Raw genomic sequence first — 20,395 nt, forward strand, 5'->3', positions numbered from 1 at the left:
GAAGCAGCTTTATTTTGGCCTGTCTGTAACAGGCCCATAAGTCAGAAAAAACTTCAAGGCATACATCAACAATCCAGTCTAGTTTACAAACAGCAGCATGATAATGATGAATCTAGGGAAGAGAACTCAATAATTTGAACTAAACAATCTTTAATTACAATCTTTAGATTGTAAGCCTGATGGCAGGGAACCGTCTAATTAAAAAGATTGTATGTACAGCGCTGTGTAAATTTACAGCGCTTTATAAATAAAGGTTAATCATCATCATCATCATCATTTTTTTCTTTAAGATCATGTCTTTCATTCTGAAGATAGTACCCCCAAAGTCTACCAGGGTGTGGATGCTCCAATTATACAGTCTGCTCTTCAGGGATATAATGGGATGATGATGGTGGTGGTGGTGGTGGTGGCGGCTCACTTTAGATTTTTTCCCCAAACCTGGGATTCAAGGCAGGTTAACATTAAAATACAGTTAGTTAAAACAGCATGATGTAGTGGTTTCAGCATTAGATTAGGACTCTAAGAAACTAGGGTTCAAATGCACAGTCAGCCATGGCAACCCACTGGCCTTGCCAAGAAAACCTTAGGAGAGAGTCGCCATAACTCAGACTGCATGAAGGTACATAACAAGAAGTTTAAACACTCCAAATTCCATTTTAACAAAGATGTTAAAATGGAATTTGAAACAATATTTGAAAACTATTTAAAACATCAATTTTAAAATGATAAAAGCTGCTAAAAATAGTACAACGCCCACTTAAAATTCTTTAAACATCAGTTAACGTGAAAATGTGCATTCTGTGTGAGCATCAGTGTGAGTTAACCATTGTGTTTCCTTTTTAGGCACAATTTTTGCTTATGGTCAAGCAGCTTCAGGCAAAGCCCACACAATGTTGGGCACACGAGATTGTCCTGGTGTCTTACCTATGGCGATTCATGACGTCTACAAGACGATTTACAAAGTAAGTAACTCAGTTAAACTTTTATCTTTCAATTGCTTGTTCAGAGTTGTAAAGCTAGATGAGGCTAATCTTGTACATGCCATGACAATTCCTAGCTTGATTTAAGGCATGAATCCTCCAGATATTCTAGATTACCATTCCCCTCATTTCTTATCACCGGCCAGATTGGGTGGGAACAGTTGGAATTGCAGACTAGAGCACTTGGAGTGCCAAAGATTCCCTATCTCTAATTGAGCATGTCCCACATAGACTTGCCTTTTAGGGGGAAAGGCTGGCAAGCTAGGCTTCTGTTTTGTTCTTTTGGAAAACAATTGCTGCTGCTATGGTTGTTGTTGTTGTTATCTATTTATATTGTATTATCACTGTACATGGTGATTTACAAGAAGAAGAACAAGGACAAACAGTTCCCTGCCCTCACACTAACAATCTTATTTCCTGGAAGTAATAAACTGGTTCCATCTCCTTTCTCCTAAGGTATCCTAATGTTAGGTCCTCATAAGTTGTTGGAGTACAATCATCACCGTTCCTGATTGTTGGTTGCGAATGTTAGGAATGGTACTCCAACCGCTAAGATTGATTTGTATCCATCATTGCGCAAAAATAAATAAATAATGGAATTGATGTTAAGGCTTCACTTATAGCAGTGATGGTGAACCTTTTAGAGGCCGAGTGCCCAAACTGCAACCCGAAACCCACATATTTATTGCGAAGTGCCATGTCCCTCTGGCTTTCTAGTAACAAACTCTGGCAAACTCTGTGCTGGGGCGACAGCACATGTGCCCACAGAGAGGGCTCTGAGTGCCACCTCTGGCAGGCGTGCCATAGGTTCGCCATCACTGACTTATAGGGTGGGGGGAAACATCTTCAAGCAAGCTGACGCATGTATTCTCTTAATCTTTAGATTCAAGGCAGAGAATTCCTACTCCGTATATCGTATATGGATATTCGCAATGAAACTGTTCAAGACCTACTGTGCAGTGACATTAGCGAAAAGAGACCATTAGCTGTTCATGAAAACATTGATGTAAGTACATCAAGGCTAGAGAATCTCCTGTATTATATATCATATTATAATATAGCTGTCCCTCTGTTTGTGTGGACTTTGAATCCACATCCCTCACTTACTTGTGAGGGGCAAACGGAGGCACTTAAAATGGGGTGCCCGTTCTCAGGTGTCCGCAGGGGGGCACCGCTATTCAAGTCAATAGGGCTTGAATATCTACGGGTTTCCATTTTCACGGGGGGTCCGTGAAGATGGAGGGGTGACTGTATATACCAGTGGTTCCCAACCTGTGGGTCGGGACCTCTTTGGGGGTCAAATGACCCTTTCAAAGGGGTCGCCTAAGACCATCAGAAAACACATATTTGCACGTAGCAATGAAAATAATTGTATGGTTGGGGGTCGCCACACCATGAGGAACTGTATTAAAGGGTCGCGGCATTAGAAAATTTGGGAACCACTGGTATATACAGAAATACTGGAGTAATTTGGAAGATAAAATGCTGGTTGTTCAAAAATTACTGATGGCTACCCATCTTTTAATACTTCCTTGCTTTTGCACTAATAAACTCTCATGTTCTCAAAACTGATTATGTATTGCATTAGATGTCCTGTTAGTGCATTGCCTTAAATATCTTTGTTTAATCTTATATTGCTCACAAATAAGTCTTAATGCAGGGCATTTTAACATAAGAATGTTCTAAATCTAGTTTTTAAAAACTCTTGCAGAGGACAATTTTCGTTGAACATCTGGGTGAGAAAGTGGTAATATCTCCAGAGGAAGCGCTGAACTGGATACAGAAAGGCGAAAGTAAGATTCAATATTTCTTTTGTGGCTTAATGTGTACAAATGCATGTCTGTGCAATTCTGAGACATCAGAAGGTCTCTTTGATATTTTGGAAAAGAGGATAACACATTTTTGTGATCTTCTGTACAGAAAACAGGCACTATGGTAAGACAAAAATGAATGAACGAAGCAGCCGCTCTCATACAGTTTTCACAATGGTAAGTTCTTTTATTGAATTTACTTTATTGAATTCATCCCGTCACAATATTATTGATCTGGCATGTAACTGGCTAATAATAACTAGTGATAATATATGTATTTATATCCTGCTGTTATTCCAAACTGGCACTCAAGGCAGCTTCCAACTTCAAAACCAATACAGTTAAAAGCACATAAACAAAAACAAAAAAGTGAACGTTAAAAAGGAATTAATCAAATTACTGACAATATTAAAATGATTTAAAATGACACTTACAGAGATAAGTGAAAGATAAAAAGCAATTAAAGCAGTTCACTTTAAAACATTACGACATATATAGTACATTCTTAAAACTTTCCATTTTTAAAACATTTTGGCTTTTATTCCAAAAAACTGCTGGAATAAATATATCTTTGCCTACTAGTAGAAGGATGATTGTAGGGGACTTTCTGGCCTCCTTTGGAAGTGATTTATAGCGTGGAAGGCCTTTTCTCACATCCCCACCAACCCTTCATGTGTTGGTGAGGATGATGGGACTGAGAGAAGGGCTTGTCCTCATCTCAAGGCCCAGGCATGGCTCATAGAGGGAGATGTGTTGTGCCATATAGCCTGGACCTGAGCCATATCAGGCTTTATGGATCATAACCATCAGTTTAAATGGTGCCTGGAAACAAACTGACAGCTAGTGAAACTGGAGTGCTATGGTCCCTGTAACTTCCAATTAATGCAACTCTGTGTACAAGCTGAAATTTCTAACCCTCCTTCAAAGGAGGAGTGCATTAGAATAGTCCAAATGGGCTATAACTAAAGCATGTACAACTATGGACAGGTCTTGACACCTCAAGGAATGGACATAGTTAGCGCACAGGCTTTAAATGTGCAAAAACACTCCTGTCACCACAGAAGCCTGGACCTTGAAGTTCAAAGCTGAGTCCATAACCCTAACTGAAAACCTGCATCTTCAAGGGGTGTGTAACCCCCACCTAACACAGACTGAATCCCTATTGCCGGATCTGCCTTTCAACTGAACAGGACCACCTCTTGTCTTGGACTGTATCTCCCAGCATCCCTCATCGTTGATGATGCTGATTAGGTCTTCTGGGAGTTTCAGGCCAAGACTGCACAATTTCCAATGCTGGTGTGCAGAGGGAGGGGGAACTATGCTCTCCATTCTACTTATAGAAACAGTTAGCAGGAGAACTGGATTGGATACCATCCATTATAACTAGCTAGTGTTCACTCACATGGCTTGGAGATTGTCAAACAGATTGTTTCTGAAAGTACTGATATCTTGCTTTGTATCAAAAAAAAACACAAAACAGACAAATAAATATTTTAAAGCAATTTAAGATAATTGGGGAAAACATAACGTAGTGTAAATAACATTCTCTGAAACAGAAATCCACAACTAATCAAGCTGCAATTACTGGCCTCAAAGATTTGGTGAAAAGCGATGTTTTTGCTTGCCACTGAAATAAACCCTTGGGAAGAGGTAAATGGCCTTCGTGTTTCCCCACAGACTATACCATAATGATAAACAGTCTTGTCAGCCTGTAATATGTGACAGTGTTAACTTGGCTCTGCTTGCTTTTTCTTGAAGATCATTGAAAGTAAGGAAAAAGATACTTCCAGCTCAAGCTACGAAGGAGCTGTAATGGTCTCTCACTTGGTGAGTTCTTTCAATGATAGCATTACAGTTAGAAGTTGGGTTTGGCAGGGGAATGGTTCAACATTTCAAATTCCGTTGGGTGAAAGGGTCATTCGTGTTCATCCTGTTTGATGCATGGATGTGTACGGTCCAATATCTTGATAAAGCTTGCAGGGGGGAAACTAGTATGTTGCTGAAGCATTTAATAGGAATCGCATTAAAGAACTGGAAAAAAATCATTGCAGAGCGAGAGTCACAAATGTTTGATGTCAAACAATCTCTAGGAATCATTGTTGAAGGACAGAAGCAACAGGTAAGATATCTATGGTCTGTTACAGACAGCCAAAATAAAGCTGCTTCGAGTCACAGTGGAGGTATGGTGTTTCAATGATGCATGCGTCCTAAGAGTCCAGAAGTCGCACCAAAGCCACGCTCCATCCCTAAGGACTGGAGCGTGGCTTTGGTGCGGCTTCTGGACTCTTAGGACGCATGCATCATTGAAACACCATACCTCCACTGTGACTCGAAGCAGCTTTATTTTGGCTGTCTGTAACAGGCCTATAAAAGGATTGGTTTGGTTATACATATTCGTCTAAGTTAAGAATAGATCAAAGAACAGTTGGATCTACTAGTAGATTGTTCAGTGATTTGCAGTAGATTGGTAATGAATTCTGAGTCTGATTCCCAATTCTTGAAGAATACAGTTAACTCCAGGACCTCTACTAACTAGCATGGGAGAAGGCCAGGGATAGTTCTAAAACTGCAACATCTGGAGGGCCATAGCTTTCCCACCAATACTGAAGCAGCAAAATTGTCACAGGATCTGGAAACCCTTGTGTAGTAATATTTAATTGGCACAAAACAGACAGCAAGAGGTGAAATGAATGGATAAGAAGTGGGGCGGGAGAGAGACATCTACTTCTAAAAGAAAAGAAGTGGTGGGAGAAATGAGTGCACAAATTGTTTTGAAACATTTGATATCCAAAAAGCCCTCTTGTGCTGAGAAAAAGGGCAGGATATAAATGGAATATCTAAGTCCAAGGCTACAGATTGACCTAGAATTGCCTTACGATTCTATGGCTAGCTACAAAAATTCTTCTATTTTCAAGCTGTCTCTTAAGATGGAAGAGTTGCAAGACGAAGAGAGAGAGATGGAGAAGTTGCTCTGTGAATCCCAGTGGAAACAGAATGGGATGGACCAACTGCAAGAAGAGTTAAAGGTAGAAAAGATGGAGAAACTGGGAATGGCCCAAAGACTTTGTGACAGTGAAGAGGAGAGGGAAGCCTTAACCCAGGAAAGAGATGACTTGAGGCAGAAGTGTGACGTTCTCCAAATAGAGAGAGAATCATTCAGAGATCTTGAGAAAGAAACAACCTTAAAGGTAAGTAGGATTAGGACCTGGTCAAAGACATTTTGCTCTCTTGAGGCAGAGCAGTAAATGGCACCCTTTCCCTATCAGTCCAGGTGCATAGAGCCACATTAATTTTGATACGAAGCTGGAAATCCTAGTACCAGTTGTCTCACTCACTGGCATTAAAAATAGAATAAATATATATGCCAACTGCCTTTTTTAACACTCTGAATCAATTTATTATTATACTTTATATAAATAAATACAATGCCTGTGGTGACTGCTTCACTTACTTATCTAATGGTCCTAAGCAAGAGGGAGAGCTGATTCTCCTTTGCTATTTTAAGAATCAGATTTGCTTCAGAAGAAAAGTAACCATTGGGAAAGTCAAAATGAAAGTGAGGGACTAAACGCTGACCTTAACCTGGGAATAGATGGAGGGCTTTTAAGTTCTTGAGGCAAGGATTCCACTTAGGATTTAGGGTAGGAACTAAGGCCTGTTACAGACTGCCAAAATAAAGCTGCTTCAGGTCTCTTTGGAGGTATGCTATTTGAATGATGCAGGGGTCCTAAGAATCCAGAAGCTGCACCAAAGCTGCCCTCCAGTGCTTAGGAATGGAGTGTGGCTTTGGCGCGACCTCCGGACTCTTAGGACCCATGCATCATTTAAATAGCATACCTCCAAAGAGACCCAAAGCAGCTTTATTTTGGCAGTCTGTAACAGGCCAATGTCACCATGTTCCAGTGCAGACAGCCTGCAAAAACATTTGGAGATAATGTATGTAGAAAAGCGTTTTTACCCTACGACTCCAAGCATCCTCTAGCCCAGTGATGGCGAACCTATGGCACACGTGCCAGAGGTGGCACTCAGAGCCCTCTCTGTGGGCACACATGCTATTGCCTTAGCACAGAGTTTGCCAGAGTTTCTTACTAGAAAGTCAGAGGGATGTGGCACTTTGCAATAAATAAGTGGGGTCCGGGTTGCAGTTTGGGCACTCGGTCTGTAAAAGGTTCTCCATCACTGCTCTAGCCAATATGGGAACAGGCCAAGTTGCCTGGGAGATTGTTGGAATGATAGATCAAAAAAGATATTGTTTCCAAGCTCTGGATTTGGGCATTTTCAGTGCTCCTTAAGGGGCAAAAACTGCATAAAAATGAGTAAGAAATGAGGAGTACTTTTACTTGACCTGTCTCCAAAATCTGTTTTTAGATTAAAAAACTAGAGGAAGAGTGCCTTCGCCAGAAGCAAAGCCTTGAATTGAAAGAAGAACAGAGTCAGGAAGATGAAAGACGGTCGGGTGAAATGGAACAGTTGAAGTCTAAAATGGAAGCCATGGAGAAGGAAAAAGCTGAGTTGTCTCAGAAGCTTCACACTACTGTGGAGGATATGAGATCTATTACCATGGAAAATGCCTGTCTGAAAATCACAGTAGAGAGTCTTCAGTCTGAGAAGGTCAGCATGATTCAAACTGTCCATCGTCTGAGTAAGACTATAGAAAGGACGCTTGCACGAAATTTGGAACTGCAGGAGCAACTCCAACATGCTCACGCTGCCATTGAAGCGCATACCAAAATGGTCGCAGAACTGAAAGGAGAAATCAGAGATAAGGAGTCTTGGTCTTCAGAACTTCAGAAGACGCTGAAGCAAGAGGTAAGAAAATACAACCATTAAAAAGGATTCCATATTTAAAGTACTCCATTCTTAATCATCTTTATTTGAAAATAAGTAACAGTAGATGGATCTCAGAAGAATAATTCTGTGTTTAGCATTTTATTTCATAATTTTGTCTATTTGGTTCTAGCAACTGGAAGTGCAGGTGATACGCTAAATAATATATTTCTTAGTGAGTTTCCATCTAGTTGAACTCAACATTATTATTTATCCTTTTTTTGAAGGCTGAGACACAAATGGAGATCTTGCCGGCACAAATACGACATCAGGAAGAGAAGATTAGTAATATGAATAACATGATTGATGAGAAGACAAATTTGCTTCAGAAATTGGAAGCAAATGAACAAGTAAGAGAGAAAGTAAGGAAACAATACATTTTGTGTACACCAAGGAAAAGGAAACCCATGCTGTTCTGTCTGTTGTTGCGGTACATGTCCCATTATCTTTAACCACTGGACATGCTGGAACTGAAAGATGTAGTACTCAGACATCTAGTGGGTTGCAGATTCACCTCTGATCTAACTGGATGTGCATGAAATGTATGTGCAATCCCTCATTGACAGTGTGTTCATCTGATAGTAGAGAATGTTTCTAAAGATGGGATTAGCAGCCTCATGCCTTTCAGATGCTTTGAATTACATCTTCCATAATGCCTTATCATCAGTCGTGCTCACTGCTCTGACGAGAGTCCAAATATCCAAAATATCTAGAGGGTATCAGGTTGCCTATTTGAATATTGCAAACTACCAAGTATCTTTTTTTTAATGCATTTACATTTTACTAATGCTTACCTTTCCTCCCCCCCCCAAAAAAAAATATAGCCTCAAAGCAGATTCTGTGATGATGCTGTAAGACAAACACAGATAACATGCAAGATGGAGTTGTGTGTGTCCACACCTGGTTTCCTAGGTGTTAAAGAACAAAAATGGAGGAACTGAACTCTTGAAAGCTTTGAGGAAGTACAGTTTGCCCTTTAATTACTTCCCATATATCCTTGCACCTTTTCAAAGCGACAATTAAATGTTCTCTTTGTATCCATTCTGATTTCGACAAGCATTAAACATGTTTCTCTTTCCATCCCACCATTAGCAAATTTGGCCTCTTCCTTACTAGTCAGATTTAATGATATTTGGCTGCTAATAATAAATGTTTATCTACCTCCTATACATCAAAAAGAAGTGTTAAAAAACACATGGTTAAAATTAGAAACCTACATTACTAATACATTAGCTCAACATCCTGAAGTTCCCCTGATATTGGCTGGAGACTTTAATGCAAGAATTGGTCCCACCGAGGCAGATTTGTATGATCATTTCCACCTTGCTCAGCCTGAAATAGATTTAGGCTTAGTCCTTCCCCATAGACAGTCAAAAGATAAAGGATGTAATTGGGCTGGTCTTTATCTTACAGAACTATCTCATAAGTTAAATTTAGTTATAATGAATGGTTCTACAGAAGGAGATGATGAAGGAGAATATACATTTGTATGTTTGTTGGGGAGAGTTCTTGGAGTAGGTCCCAAGGAAAGGGACCTACTCCAAGACAACTAGGGTTATTTCTGCATTTAGGTTACTGTAACTTTCCTCGTGACAACAGATTACCAGAAGGTCTAATCGGACAAACTTAAGATGGTTAGTGATATTCGTCTGCTCTGTGCCATTTTGTCTTGGTAGCTGAAAGAAGAATTAAGCTTGCATATTAGTGAAAAGGAAAGATTGGTGGCTGAACTTAGAGACCAAGCGGATAAAGTGCAGCAACTAACAAGGGAGACTTCTTTGCTTCAGGAAGAAAGAAAGAAGCTTCAGGAGGATTTGGAGAGCCTTAAAGCAGAAAATGGCCAGCTTCAGGAAAAATTGCTCCAAAATACTGCAAAGGTATGGGGACTAAAACACTTTTAGGATGCTTAACCTCAGTGAGATATTATCTTATTTGTTCTCTTGGTGCCAGATGTTTGGGTCTGAAACCAGCCTTGGGCAAATCTGACTTCACTGCAGGGATGGACAAAGTGTGGCCATCTAGCCTCTGAACCCAGCTTTTGTGTCACCTAATGCCTCCTGCCAGTCTCCCCAAGAACCCCCAACCCAACCCCCATTTTATTTTTGTAAGAGGTATGATTTGAGAGCCTATTTTATCCACACACAAAAACCCAGATAAGGGCTGAATCTGCACTAGATAAATAATTGAGCTTGGATACCACTATAACTGTCACGCTTCATTGCTACGGAATTCTGGGATTTGTACTTTCATGAGTCAAAGCATTCTGGTGCCACAACAAACAACAAGGTTCCATAGGATGGAGCCATGACAATTAAAGTGGCGTCAAGTTGGATTACTCTTGCAGTGCAACACATGCAAGAATACCCATGCAAACGCCAACACACGCAAAAACACCCCCAGCCACAAAAAGGCGCCCCAGAACTTCCCAGCACCTCCAAATATCACTGTTCCGGTCTGGGTTCATCTCCAAATGATGACAGGAAGTGACACAATGTCACTGTCAGTCACCATTTTGGGACAGACTTGAATAAATCCAAGTATTTGGGAGAAGGTTCATGGGCTTGGCCTACAAGAATGCTAGAAGATGGAAACTGGCCAATTCTCTCCCATGTAATTGTCCAGCACTCCTTTACCAAAATTTCCAGAGTTTGGAAACGTTACCTTTTTGCACCGTAACTCCCAGAATCCTTCATCCAAAACTAAACTACATATCTGGAAAACGTAGGGTTTCCTCAAGCCTCATTATAGCTCCCATTCGAACGCCGCTGGTGTAATTTCAACCACGTAACGACCCTTAGTTCATTTTTAGTATATGCAATAGTTTATAGTAGGGATAACAAAGTTAATGCATGTATCTATTTATTTTACAGACCCAGGAACAGGAATAAGTCACAGCTTTTCCCTCCTTGCTTGATGTGTTCTTTCTCTCTCTCTCTAAATTTAGGCCCAGCTAAATAAAGGTGCTGAATTGTATAAGGAGGAAATCGAGGACCTCAAAACTCAACTTGCCAAAGCCGATATGGCAAGCATGAAACAGTCCAGATACTTTGATCAGGAGTAAGTCCAATTTCATTTAGCAGTAAATCTACGTAGTCTTTTAGTTCAATGTAGTGCCCAGCTACTCAAGAACAGAAAAGCAGGTTAAATAAAATGAAGACTCTCCATTGGATCAAATGAATTAGACCATCTTTCCTGTATAGTCTTTTGCCCCAGATTACCGAACAACAGACAGTATAGATTAAAAACATTTTATTAACAACGCCGCATGATAGATACGTTTTGGTTTCAAAAACAGATGCTGTAGGGTCATCTGTGGTGCTCTGAAAACTAAAACTATTGTAGCAGAAGCTTTCTATTGTTTAAAACAAATGAGTTCTGGCCAATCAAAGGCCTGTTACAGACTGCCAAAATAAAGCTGCTTGGGGTCTCTTTGGAGGTATGCTGCTGTTTAAATGATGCATGCATCCTAAGAATCCGGAAGCTGCACCAAAGCTGCACTCCAGTGCTTAGCAATTCTAAGTACCTCACCAAACTACCAATCCCAGGATTCCATAATATAGAACCCTGGCAGTTAAACATTGGTTTCAAAGTGTTATAACTGAAGTGAAAGTTTCCAGGAGAGGCAATTCACATATCTTCAAGTTGACTCTGGTTTAGGGCAACAGACAAGGTTCTTCAGACAAGGTTTGCCATTGCCTTCCTCTAAGGCTGAGAGACTGTGACTTGCCCCAAGTCTAGCATCCATTGGTTTTCCATGGCTGAGCTCAGATCACTACACCAGCTAAACATAACTTCAGGGTTCAAGACAGGAAAAAGGTAGCCTAGGACGTTGGAAGGGATTTTGCGCTGGAAAAACAGGAATGGAGGACTGCATGTGGAAGGAGGACTGGAATCCGAGACTGGTCCATAGATTCAGTTATGTGACTCTAGAACAATGAAAACAGCTTCCTCTCATTTGCTTCCTAAGGGAAGCACTCTGATGCAGCATAGGTCTTTATTGCAAAGTTCTCATCTAGATGCCCACTAGATGCATGAATTTAAACTGGCTCAAGACTCACTTTCTGTGCTCAGGATGCCTTTCCAGGCTTTCCTAGCAATGTGGGGCTGCTATTGCAATCCAAGGGGGTCCCCCAAGGGCTTGGAATTCCTTCCTGCCTTGCAGTCCTGTGGTTAGAATTGCAACTTTGCATATATATACATACACATACACACACACACACACGCACACTATGATCTATAGTATGTGTGTATATATATATATATAATTGCAACTTTGCACGTGTGCGCACACACATATATGCAAAGTTGCAATTACACACACACACACACTATAGACCATGGTGTGTGTGTGTGTGTGTGTGTGTGTGTGTGTGTATGTATGTAACCTGGGCCTGTGTTATGGTGAACATAGGTCCAGGTTACACACACACACACGTATAATTTTTATTAAACAAATATATAATATCTCACAATACAATGCAATAAACAATAGAACACAATACACTCTAAAGTGTCTCGAACAAACAACACAAACAGGGAGTTTGCTTTCTTATGAGGCTGAGAGAGTAGGACTTACATGAGGGCATGGCCAAGCAGGACACAAGCCAAGGAGCCAGCCTAACACAAATACAATATGTAATTTACGACCTCTACTATATCCCAGTAGCTTCCATGGCTCAGGTTTTCCATGGTCTGGTACTCACAGCACTTATTGATTTTCCAGGGAGACTCTGGAGGACCTCTGGTTTGTGGGACTGGAGTACATGGTATCGTCTCCTTCAACGGGAAGAGATGTGGATCTGGGAAGTACCCCGATGTCTACACTCAGATCTCCAAATACATCCCTTGAGTCCATCACATCTTGGAGGCATTTTAATCAGAGGTCTCAGAAAGAGCTATATTGGAATCCCACAGTTGCTTTGAAAAGGAATTATTTGGGATCGTTCACAATAAAGATGTAAAATGGAGCAGGAATAGTTGGTAAAGCGTTTTGCCAAATAACACGTCATAGTATTTTTCGGGTGCCACAAGACTCAGTCATTTTTCCTGCAGGCGTTCCAGGGGCAGACAAATGTCCCGCTTTATTCCTGTCACCGGATACGCAGTTCCTCATCCTGCTAAAAGCTCTGCTATATTACAGGAGCCTGTATTCAAATCCTGTATTGAATCCTGGATTCAAATGGGCATCCCTGGAAATTCTATTTAATACAATACTAGATATAGTAATACTAATATTACTAGAATTGGAAAGGGTGCCCAAGGCCATAAAGTCCAACCTCCTGCTCAGTTAAGAATCTATACCTAAACTGAGTTCAAAGTGCAAAAGTGTGTGCGCTCATCAGCCTCTTTTGGGAGACATCTAGAGACCCTCACCATTCCCCAACTTCTCTTAACTCTCAAAATGTTCCTTCTAGTGTTTAATGAAAATCTACTCTGTAGGTTACAACAATTGTATCTGATTCTACCCTCTGGAGCAGCGGAGAATAAACCTGCCCCTTCTCTCTGGGACAGCCCTTGGGGCTCCATATAATAGAAATGAAGCTCCGACACAATTAACCTTTTATGAAAAACCATGTACTGAGGATAGGCATAGAGTACCAAATATATCTAAATACGTAACTGAAATAACATATAGGAACAGGCAAATCTATGAATATTATGGCAATCAGATTTGGATGTCACAATGTCTGATTCCAACTGGTCTCACATCTGGGGGGAATAACCAACCGTACACATCTTGTCCAGCTATCGCCATAGGAAATGTGATTTGGGAAAGTAACACACAAATGGTACTGAACACTTATATAATGATCTCAGATGTCCAGGAAGATGCTGGAGGGGATGTCAAGATTTGGGCTCATATAAACACGGGTGGCTTTACTGTCCAAAAGTCAGACACTTCTGGTTTGCAGTTTTATACCAAATATTGGAGATTACCAAGCAGACTGTTTCCTTCTGTCCTGCTCTCATCCCACTGTCCCTTTACATCAAGAGCCAATTCAAACATAGGAAGTGAATATTGCTTTTAACAGCAGCAACAACACTAGAAGCGGATCAATGCTAGAAGACACAGGACCTTAAAAGAGACAATTGGTGGTAAAGAATTTGGAAAACCTGGCGGCTAGGAAATCTTATGTACTCTATATCTAGTTTTATGTATATCTTAAGTACTCTATATAGTAGAGTTGGAGGAGAGCACAAGGGCCGCCACGGTGGTCTCTAGGCATGCCTAGAATTATATATTTGTACAAAAAGATGTTTCTTGCCCTTCAGAGATGGTTTCCTCTCTCCCATGATTGGAAAACCACAGTTAAGAACAATAAAATACAACGCTGCAGGGTTTATTGACTGATCAGCTCAAACCATTCTTTCAGTGGCTAACGCCCTAAGAAGACAAAGAAGAAAGGAAATGAATGAAGCACAACCCAAAGCGATTGAACCATCCTATTTTATTAGGTATTTCCAAAAAATAAAGGCAGGGAGAAAGGAATGTCTAAAGAGGAACACTGTATATGAGACTTCTTTTCTGCATGATTCTATATATATCAATATGGAAGTTGGTTGCAGATCAGGGAAATTTGGGGGGGAGGCAGGGTAGCGGGAGACGGGGAAGGGGGGGGGGGACAGACGATAACCTCAAGCTTAATGGATTGTCCACTGACTACCAGGCAGGAGAAGATACTAAAATTGTCTTAAATAAATGTTTGATAATAAATTACATAGTAAAAACAATGGCAATGAGGACAGCCACGCTGGATGTAACTTAATTCCAAAGGGATCACACCCAGTGTTAGACCTGGACACAGCTTGGATGGGATGGAGGCAGCCCTGGGAGAGTCTGTCGCTGAAGGGAAGAGCACCATGGATCGATCCGGGAGGTCAGGGGCTCCACAGGCAGACGCAGACGCCAACTCCGGGGAAGGGAGAAGCAATGCCACAAAGCGGAAATCATCACATGCCAATTGAGGAAAGGTCTCCCGATGGACAGAGCAGAGCTATGGGAGACCTGCAACCACTCAGTTCCCATCAACCCCATCAAGGCAGGAGAGGTAGGAGCTCACTTATGCCCAGAGGGTCCCGTCTTAATCACTGTTGAGGTAAGAGAAAGGATGTATTTTCAGAATACTCTCTCCAGAACAAAAATGCAACATTTAAAGGCCCTCAACAGTACAAACTTTGGGTTTCAGGAAGAGGTTTTGAGAAGATGAACTGCATTAGCCCTTCCAACAGACATTTTGGAGACCCATACTCCCACCTTGGGGGGAAAAAAAATCCAATCAGTTTTGGTCCCATAAACAGGGAGTAGTTTTACCACATTTTGGGTTCCCCTGGGCATTTTAGGTATAGGAAAGGCCTGTTTATAGCAACCAGAAGTGACCAGAAGCACTTCCCACTGTTTTCAGTTTTAGAAGAAGAAAAAAACAAACCCATCCTGGCTCTAAAATAGCCCATGGGCATAAAATATGGCAAAATGGTGGTATTTAGGGTCAAAAATATGTTTAAAAAAACCTGGGAGCCCACATCCAGCCCATAGGGCACACACTTTGCAGGGGACCTGTGGCACTCCAAATGTTAATTCCCATCTAAGATGGCATGTCAGGCCAATGATATGTTGGACAATGTTCTTGGACCCAGGTTATCCAGATGTTTTAGACTACAACTCCCGCACTCCCTGAGCATGGGGGCCATGGTCATGGGTAGAGTAGGGTGAGGTTTAGGTCTAGAGAGCCACTGCATTAGTCCATGCTCCCAAAATCCAGACTAGAGGTAGGCAGGCTGGGCTGGTTCTCTCTAGATGGTCTGGAACAACCCATCCCACAGTCCATGACAACTGGCCAGGGTTGATGGGCAGAGTAGTCCAGAATGAGGAGAGTTGCAGGTTTCCCTAAGTTCAGACAAACTGAGGGCATAATTATCACATCCTTCAGAAGTTATTTACAGGGTTGGAACACTGAGAAAAAACCTGCAATGGTTTTATTCTGGGATGCATTTGCGTATATATGTTCGGTATATACACAACAGTGCTGCCAGCTAGGTCATCCAGATCTTTTGGACCACAGAGAGAAAGAGCGAGACACAGCCTCTGGTTTTACATCCGACTACACAGTGGCCGCGGAGCTTCATCATACACAATGATCAAAATGTCTGGCAAGATGGCAAGGGGAGGAAATCTCCAACGAATAAGCCATTTAAAAGCAAGATCCAGCAACAGCGAACAGTACGTTAACAGGACAGGTGTTTCAAAACAAAAATGACCTTTTTTTTTTGCAACAAGACAAAAATAATAATAAAAAATTTATATATATATATATATTTATATACATAACACAGTAGGGTCTAATGTAGACTTCTAAAAATAGTCAAATCAGCTATAGTTTCCCCCACGTTGGCCTGAGAACTGATTTGTCCTTCTGCTGAAATTTGGGGAGGGATGCGGAAGAGAAGTTGGTCATCCTTCGAAGTGGGCTTGCGTTGGAAGGGGTTTTTCTTTTCCCCGTCAAAAGCTACACCGCCTAAGAGAGGACATCCCAAGCTCAGCCACTCCGATAAGAGACACTCGAATCCAAACCCCGATGAGGTGGCTCTGTCCACAGGATGTCACAGAGGAAAAGAGGCATAGCTACCAGCCGAAATCTCTAAGGATCTGTCCAAACGTGGGGCAATCTTTCTTTCCACCGGAGGTGGTGGAGAGGCAGATGCATTTTCCCTCTGATTTGGGGTTGGATGTTGTAACTGCTCTTCTTGAATTGCAAACTGGCAGTCCTGGAAAGGGGATTATCACCTTGGTTTTTATGGCCCTGGATCTTAACATTATCCTGGAGTGCTTTATGGTAAGTGACATGAGGGAGAGGTGCCTTCCTTTTCCAGCTTGACCTAACTGGCCACAAATAAGCTCTGTGCTGCTGCCACAAAAGCAAGAGGCAACCCCAGAATCTGCCCCAATTCTGAGTTCCAAAAAACTCCAAATCTTGCTGAGTGACGCTCTTAAGGATGGCAGAGGCAAAGGAGATGAGTGGATTGGAGGAGATTCTTCCACACAGAAGCAGAAAGACTTTGCCAGCTAGAAGAATGATGAAATAAATAGATAAACAGGTAGCCGTCCCCAGTTTGTTAAGCCGAGTTTACAGGTAAAATGGATGAATCTCTCATGTCTCCATTGAATGTGTTTTCAGAAACTTCATCCCCATAAAGCAATGAGTGCTTGGGTGAATTAAATGTGTATTAATTCCCTAGGAGACTTTTCATTGCCTCCATCCTTCAACTGCAGATCTACAGGAAGCTTGGTGCATTTCTATGGCTCCTTGTGGGCCATGGAAGCTTCAAATTTTGCTCTTTAAAGAGTCCTTTTATCTTGCTAATTTGACCAAAAATTCTCCTCCAAAGCTACAACTTGATGCAGAGTAAACAATATGCTTTGCTTGCCTCTCTGCTTTGGGCAAGCTAATTCCAAAGGGTGGTACTGCTTTCTTTTTTCTTTTCAGTTCCAAAAAGTGCTGTTTGGCCTGTGGTATGGTCAGCCTGCTGGGAGTTGTGGTTGCAACAAGAAGAGTGGAACATTTCTCACCTTGTGGTGTGCTTTCCCCAAGTGAACAAGGAAAAGACATTTCGTACGGGTGGGACATCTGCAGAGACGGAAACATGTCAAGATGAACATGACTAGGACTGAATGGGGAGGCCATTCCTAGTCAGCTATCCAGCCATCTGGAATGGAGCAGCATGATCTGGTTTCTTTTGAATGATGCACTGATGAGGCAGCCTCTTCTTTTGTGAAGAGCTGCTATTTTGAGCAGCTGTCCCCCGCCCCTTGTAACAAAAGAACATCTGATCAAAGGAGAGTTCCATGCGCATACACACACCCCAACACAGAATGCGCTCACAGCTGTGGAATGCATCCTTCTGCAACTGCTGTCAGCCTCAAGAATGTGATGATTTTCATCATGTTTCAAGGTTGGCTTGGTGCAAAAGTGCACCCAAATTCAGTGGATTGTCACCCTGCCTCTCTTTTGATGTGTTAAGCAATCCCCTAGCCTAGTGCCTTAAACATTGGAGCTGGGTTGGTTTTAGGGGGGGACAGGAAATTTGCCGAATCTGTATTCTCAATGGTGAGGAATGAGTAGCCCTCTGGATGTGACTGGACTGCAACTTTCATCATTAGCTATGTGGGCTAGAAGTACAGTCCACCAACATCTGGAAGGCCGCAAGCTGCCTACCTCTGCTGCATTTGCTGCCTCACCACTAAAAATGGAATAGATTGTCCTGAGACTGTTAGATGGGAAGCTATTCCTTGTTCAAAGCTGTCCACCAGAGTCAGGCCCATCCATCCCTCTTCCTACAGGTCCATGCTGTGTCTTCTGCTTGCCACAACCTGCAGCTCAGGCTGACTTGGCTTCAGGATGGAATGCAAAATGAAGGCAAAGTCCACAAGTCTCTTGTGATCCGGTCCAGCTGCTATTGGCACATCTGGCAGGTGGGACAAGAGATACATCAGAACAGCTTGAAGAATGTGGGGAGCAAATGTTTTGGGAGCGGCAACATGCTTTTTTGTCAGGGACTCTCTGAGAATGTGATTCAAATGTGGTAGGTGGCAAGTCCAGGAAAACGGGTTCTTTTCTAAGCCACCTCCAGATGCCATTTTTTTTTGCCCCAGTCAGGATCTCCATAGTGCCACACCAGCAAAAGGAAGCCAACAGAGTTCTTGTTGTTATTGTTGTGTAAACCCACATTAGTCAATGGGTTTGCTTGCTTTGGAAAGAAAATTCAACTCAAAAAAGACACTGGAGAAGTTTCAGGGAAGCTCTGTTGTGCATTTCAAGGTTCTTCCATGCTGAGCTCAGCTGCAACTAAGCAATCTGACTGAAGGCTGCTTGTTCTCCAGACTGGTGGCCAGCTTTTCCCCAGCTTTCCCTTTGGGCCATGCTTCCCTCCTTCTGTTTTTGGGTTTCTCTCTTTGAGGGATGACCCCTCCTCTCCAGTATCCAGGATACTTAGCCAAACACAACAATGCCTTCTCTCCCTCTCCCAGGAGGCCCCAGAAGTGCAGTCAACTAAAGGTTTGTCTTCTTACACATGTGTGCTATGTCTATGCAAAGAGAAATGAAATAAATACATGGTTTGGAGAAGAAGAAAAAGGAAGTTCACAGTATCACATACAGATAGGTAGCTATAGTAGGGCACTTCAGGATGAAAATGGTATCACTACCCAAAATTCTCTGCCCTGCTCAGTTTCAGTGTCCTCCCCTGCCCCAAGGGGTACTTGATGGGGCAACAGTTTGAGACAGGTATAAATACACATTTTGGAGAACTGAGGGAGGAATGAGATGCGCTTAAACACGGCTTTTCATTCTGTCTTTCCAGCACCGCTTCTTCCCGTCAGAATGGTGACAGGGCCAGCTGAAAAGGTATGCCTCAATCTGGTGGCAGGTGGAGCACACTCCTCTTGGGTTGGTGATGGGAAATTGCATAGAAGTTACTGTGAGAGAGAGAGGGAGAGAAAGAAGTTACTGGAACAGCCTAGATCGAAAGGCTCTTGGGTAGTTACCTGGGGTTTTCGCTCAAGGAAGGTGAAAGCATGCACTGGCAGATTCAGCTGTACCCGGGGGGGGGGGGGGGGGAGGCTCAGGGGAGAAACAGATTTGTTTGGGATAAAATCAGACTACGTTGGCCTTTGTACATTGACAGAATAAACAAACCCAATAGGGCTTGTGCTCTAAAACTCTCAGGTGACATTCCTGTTAGAAAAAATAAAGCAGCTGTCAGTCAAATTGAGCTTCCAAAAACTGAACAAGTCTACACATGCTAGAGATCCTTTGTTGCTTTCACAGATGCAAGGGAAGAGGAGAGGCCCTGGGGTCAATTAATCAGGAGCACACTGTACCCCTTAAACTGGGCACTGTAGAGAGTGCATTTGTTTCCGTGGCAGAAAGAAATGCAAATCTATACCCAGAGGTGAGCCTGTCCTGCTTCATATGTCCTCTCCCAGTGTTAAGTCTCTCCAGGAAGGAGGCTGTGATAATGCCATTTGTGCATTATCTAGTGCAGCAGTGGGCAAGTGTTTGCACAATTTTTTGTTGTTGCAACAAGCCAAGGCTTGTCTGTACCAGAACACAACAAGTGTTGACGTCGAAGGCTTTCATGGCTGGCATCCATAGGTTTTTTTTGGTGGGTTTTTCGGGCTATGTGGCCATGTTCAAGAAGAGCGAAACGTCAGGAATAAACTCTTCTAGAACATGGCCACATTGCATGAAAAACCCACAATAAACTATGCAATAAGTGTTATTTGCTGTTTAAAGCAGTGAGGGTTGGGGGGGGGGAACACTTTTGGTTCTGGTGGGGCGCATGTGGCTTTTGATTGGAAATACCTTCTTCATACAACTGGAGAGCCATCATATTCCCCAACACTATGTACAGATATGAGAGCTGGATAGGGAAGAAAGCTGACAGAAAGAAAATCAACTCATTTGAGATATGGTGCTGGAGAAGAGTGCTGAGGACACCATGGACAGCCAAAAAGACAAACTAGAGTTCTTGGGTTCTAGTATCAATCAAGCCCAAACTCTCTCTCAAAGCCAAGATGACCAAACTGCAGCTGTTGTACTTTGGCCACATGAGGAGAAGCCAGGAATCACTGGAAAAGAAAGGTAAAAAGCAGCAGAAAGAGGGGGAGACCACATGCCAGATGGATAGACTCAATCAGAGAGGGGCCAGGACTGAGCCTGCAGGGCCTGAGCAGAGCAGTGGAGGACAAGGGGTCTTGGAGATGCCTCCTCCACAGGGTCA

The 20,395-nt window shown here is 42.3% G+C and overlaps 1 protein-coding gene and 1 long non-coding RNA gene across 2 annotated transcripts in view; one reads left to right on the forward strand and one right to left on the reverse strand.

Moving 5' to 3' along the window:
* The first annotated feature begins 7,914 nt into the window (after positions 1-7,914).
* LOC149308388 (uncharacterized) lies at positions 7,915-10,607 on the forward strand. Its single transcript, XR_016282201.1, has 3 exons — positions 7,915-7,980; positions 9,295-9,495; positions 10,563-10,607. It is a non-coding gene; the product is annotated as an uncharacterized LOC149308388 (long non-coding RNA).
* Positions 10,608-14,058: 3,451 nt separating this feature from the next.
* Positions 14,059-20,395, reverse strand: part of LOC149308389 (phosphatidylinositol 4-phosphate 5-kinase type-1 gamma-like) — a 55,495-nt gene continuing 49,158 nt past the window's right edge. The window contains exon 21 of the mRNA XM_089536869.1: positions 14,059-19,088. Coding sequence (XP_089392995.1) covers positions 19,086-19,088 — 3 coding nt within the window. The 3' untranslated portion in view covers positions 14,059-19,085. The remainder of the gene's footprint in view (positions 19,089-20,395) is intronic.

The sequence above is a fragment of the Sceloporus occidentalis genome, unplaced genomic scaffold, assembly GCF_023333645.1.
Source record: "Sceloporus occidentalis isolate IW3139 unplaced genomic scaffold, rSceOcc1.0.p SCAF_8, whole genome shotgun sequence".
Lineage (NCBI taxonomy): Eukaryota > Metazoa > Chordata > Lepidosauria > Squamata > Phrynosomatidae > Sceloporus > Sceloporus occidentalis.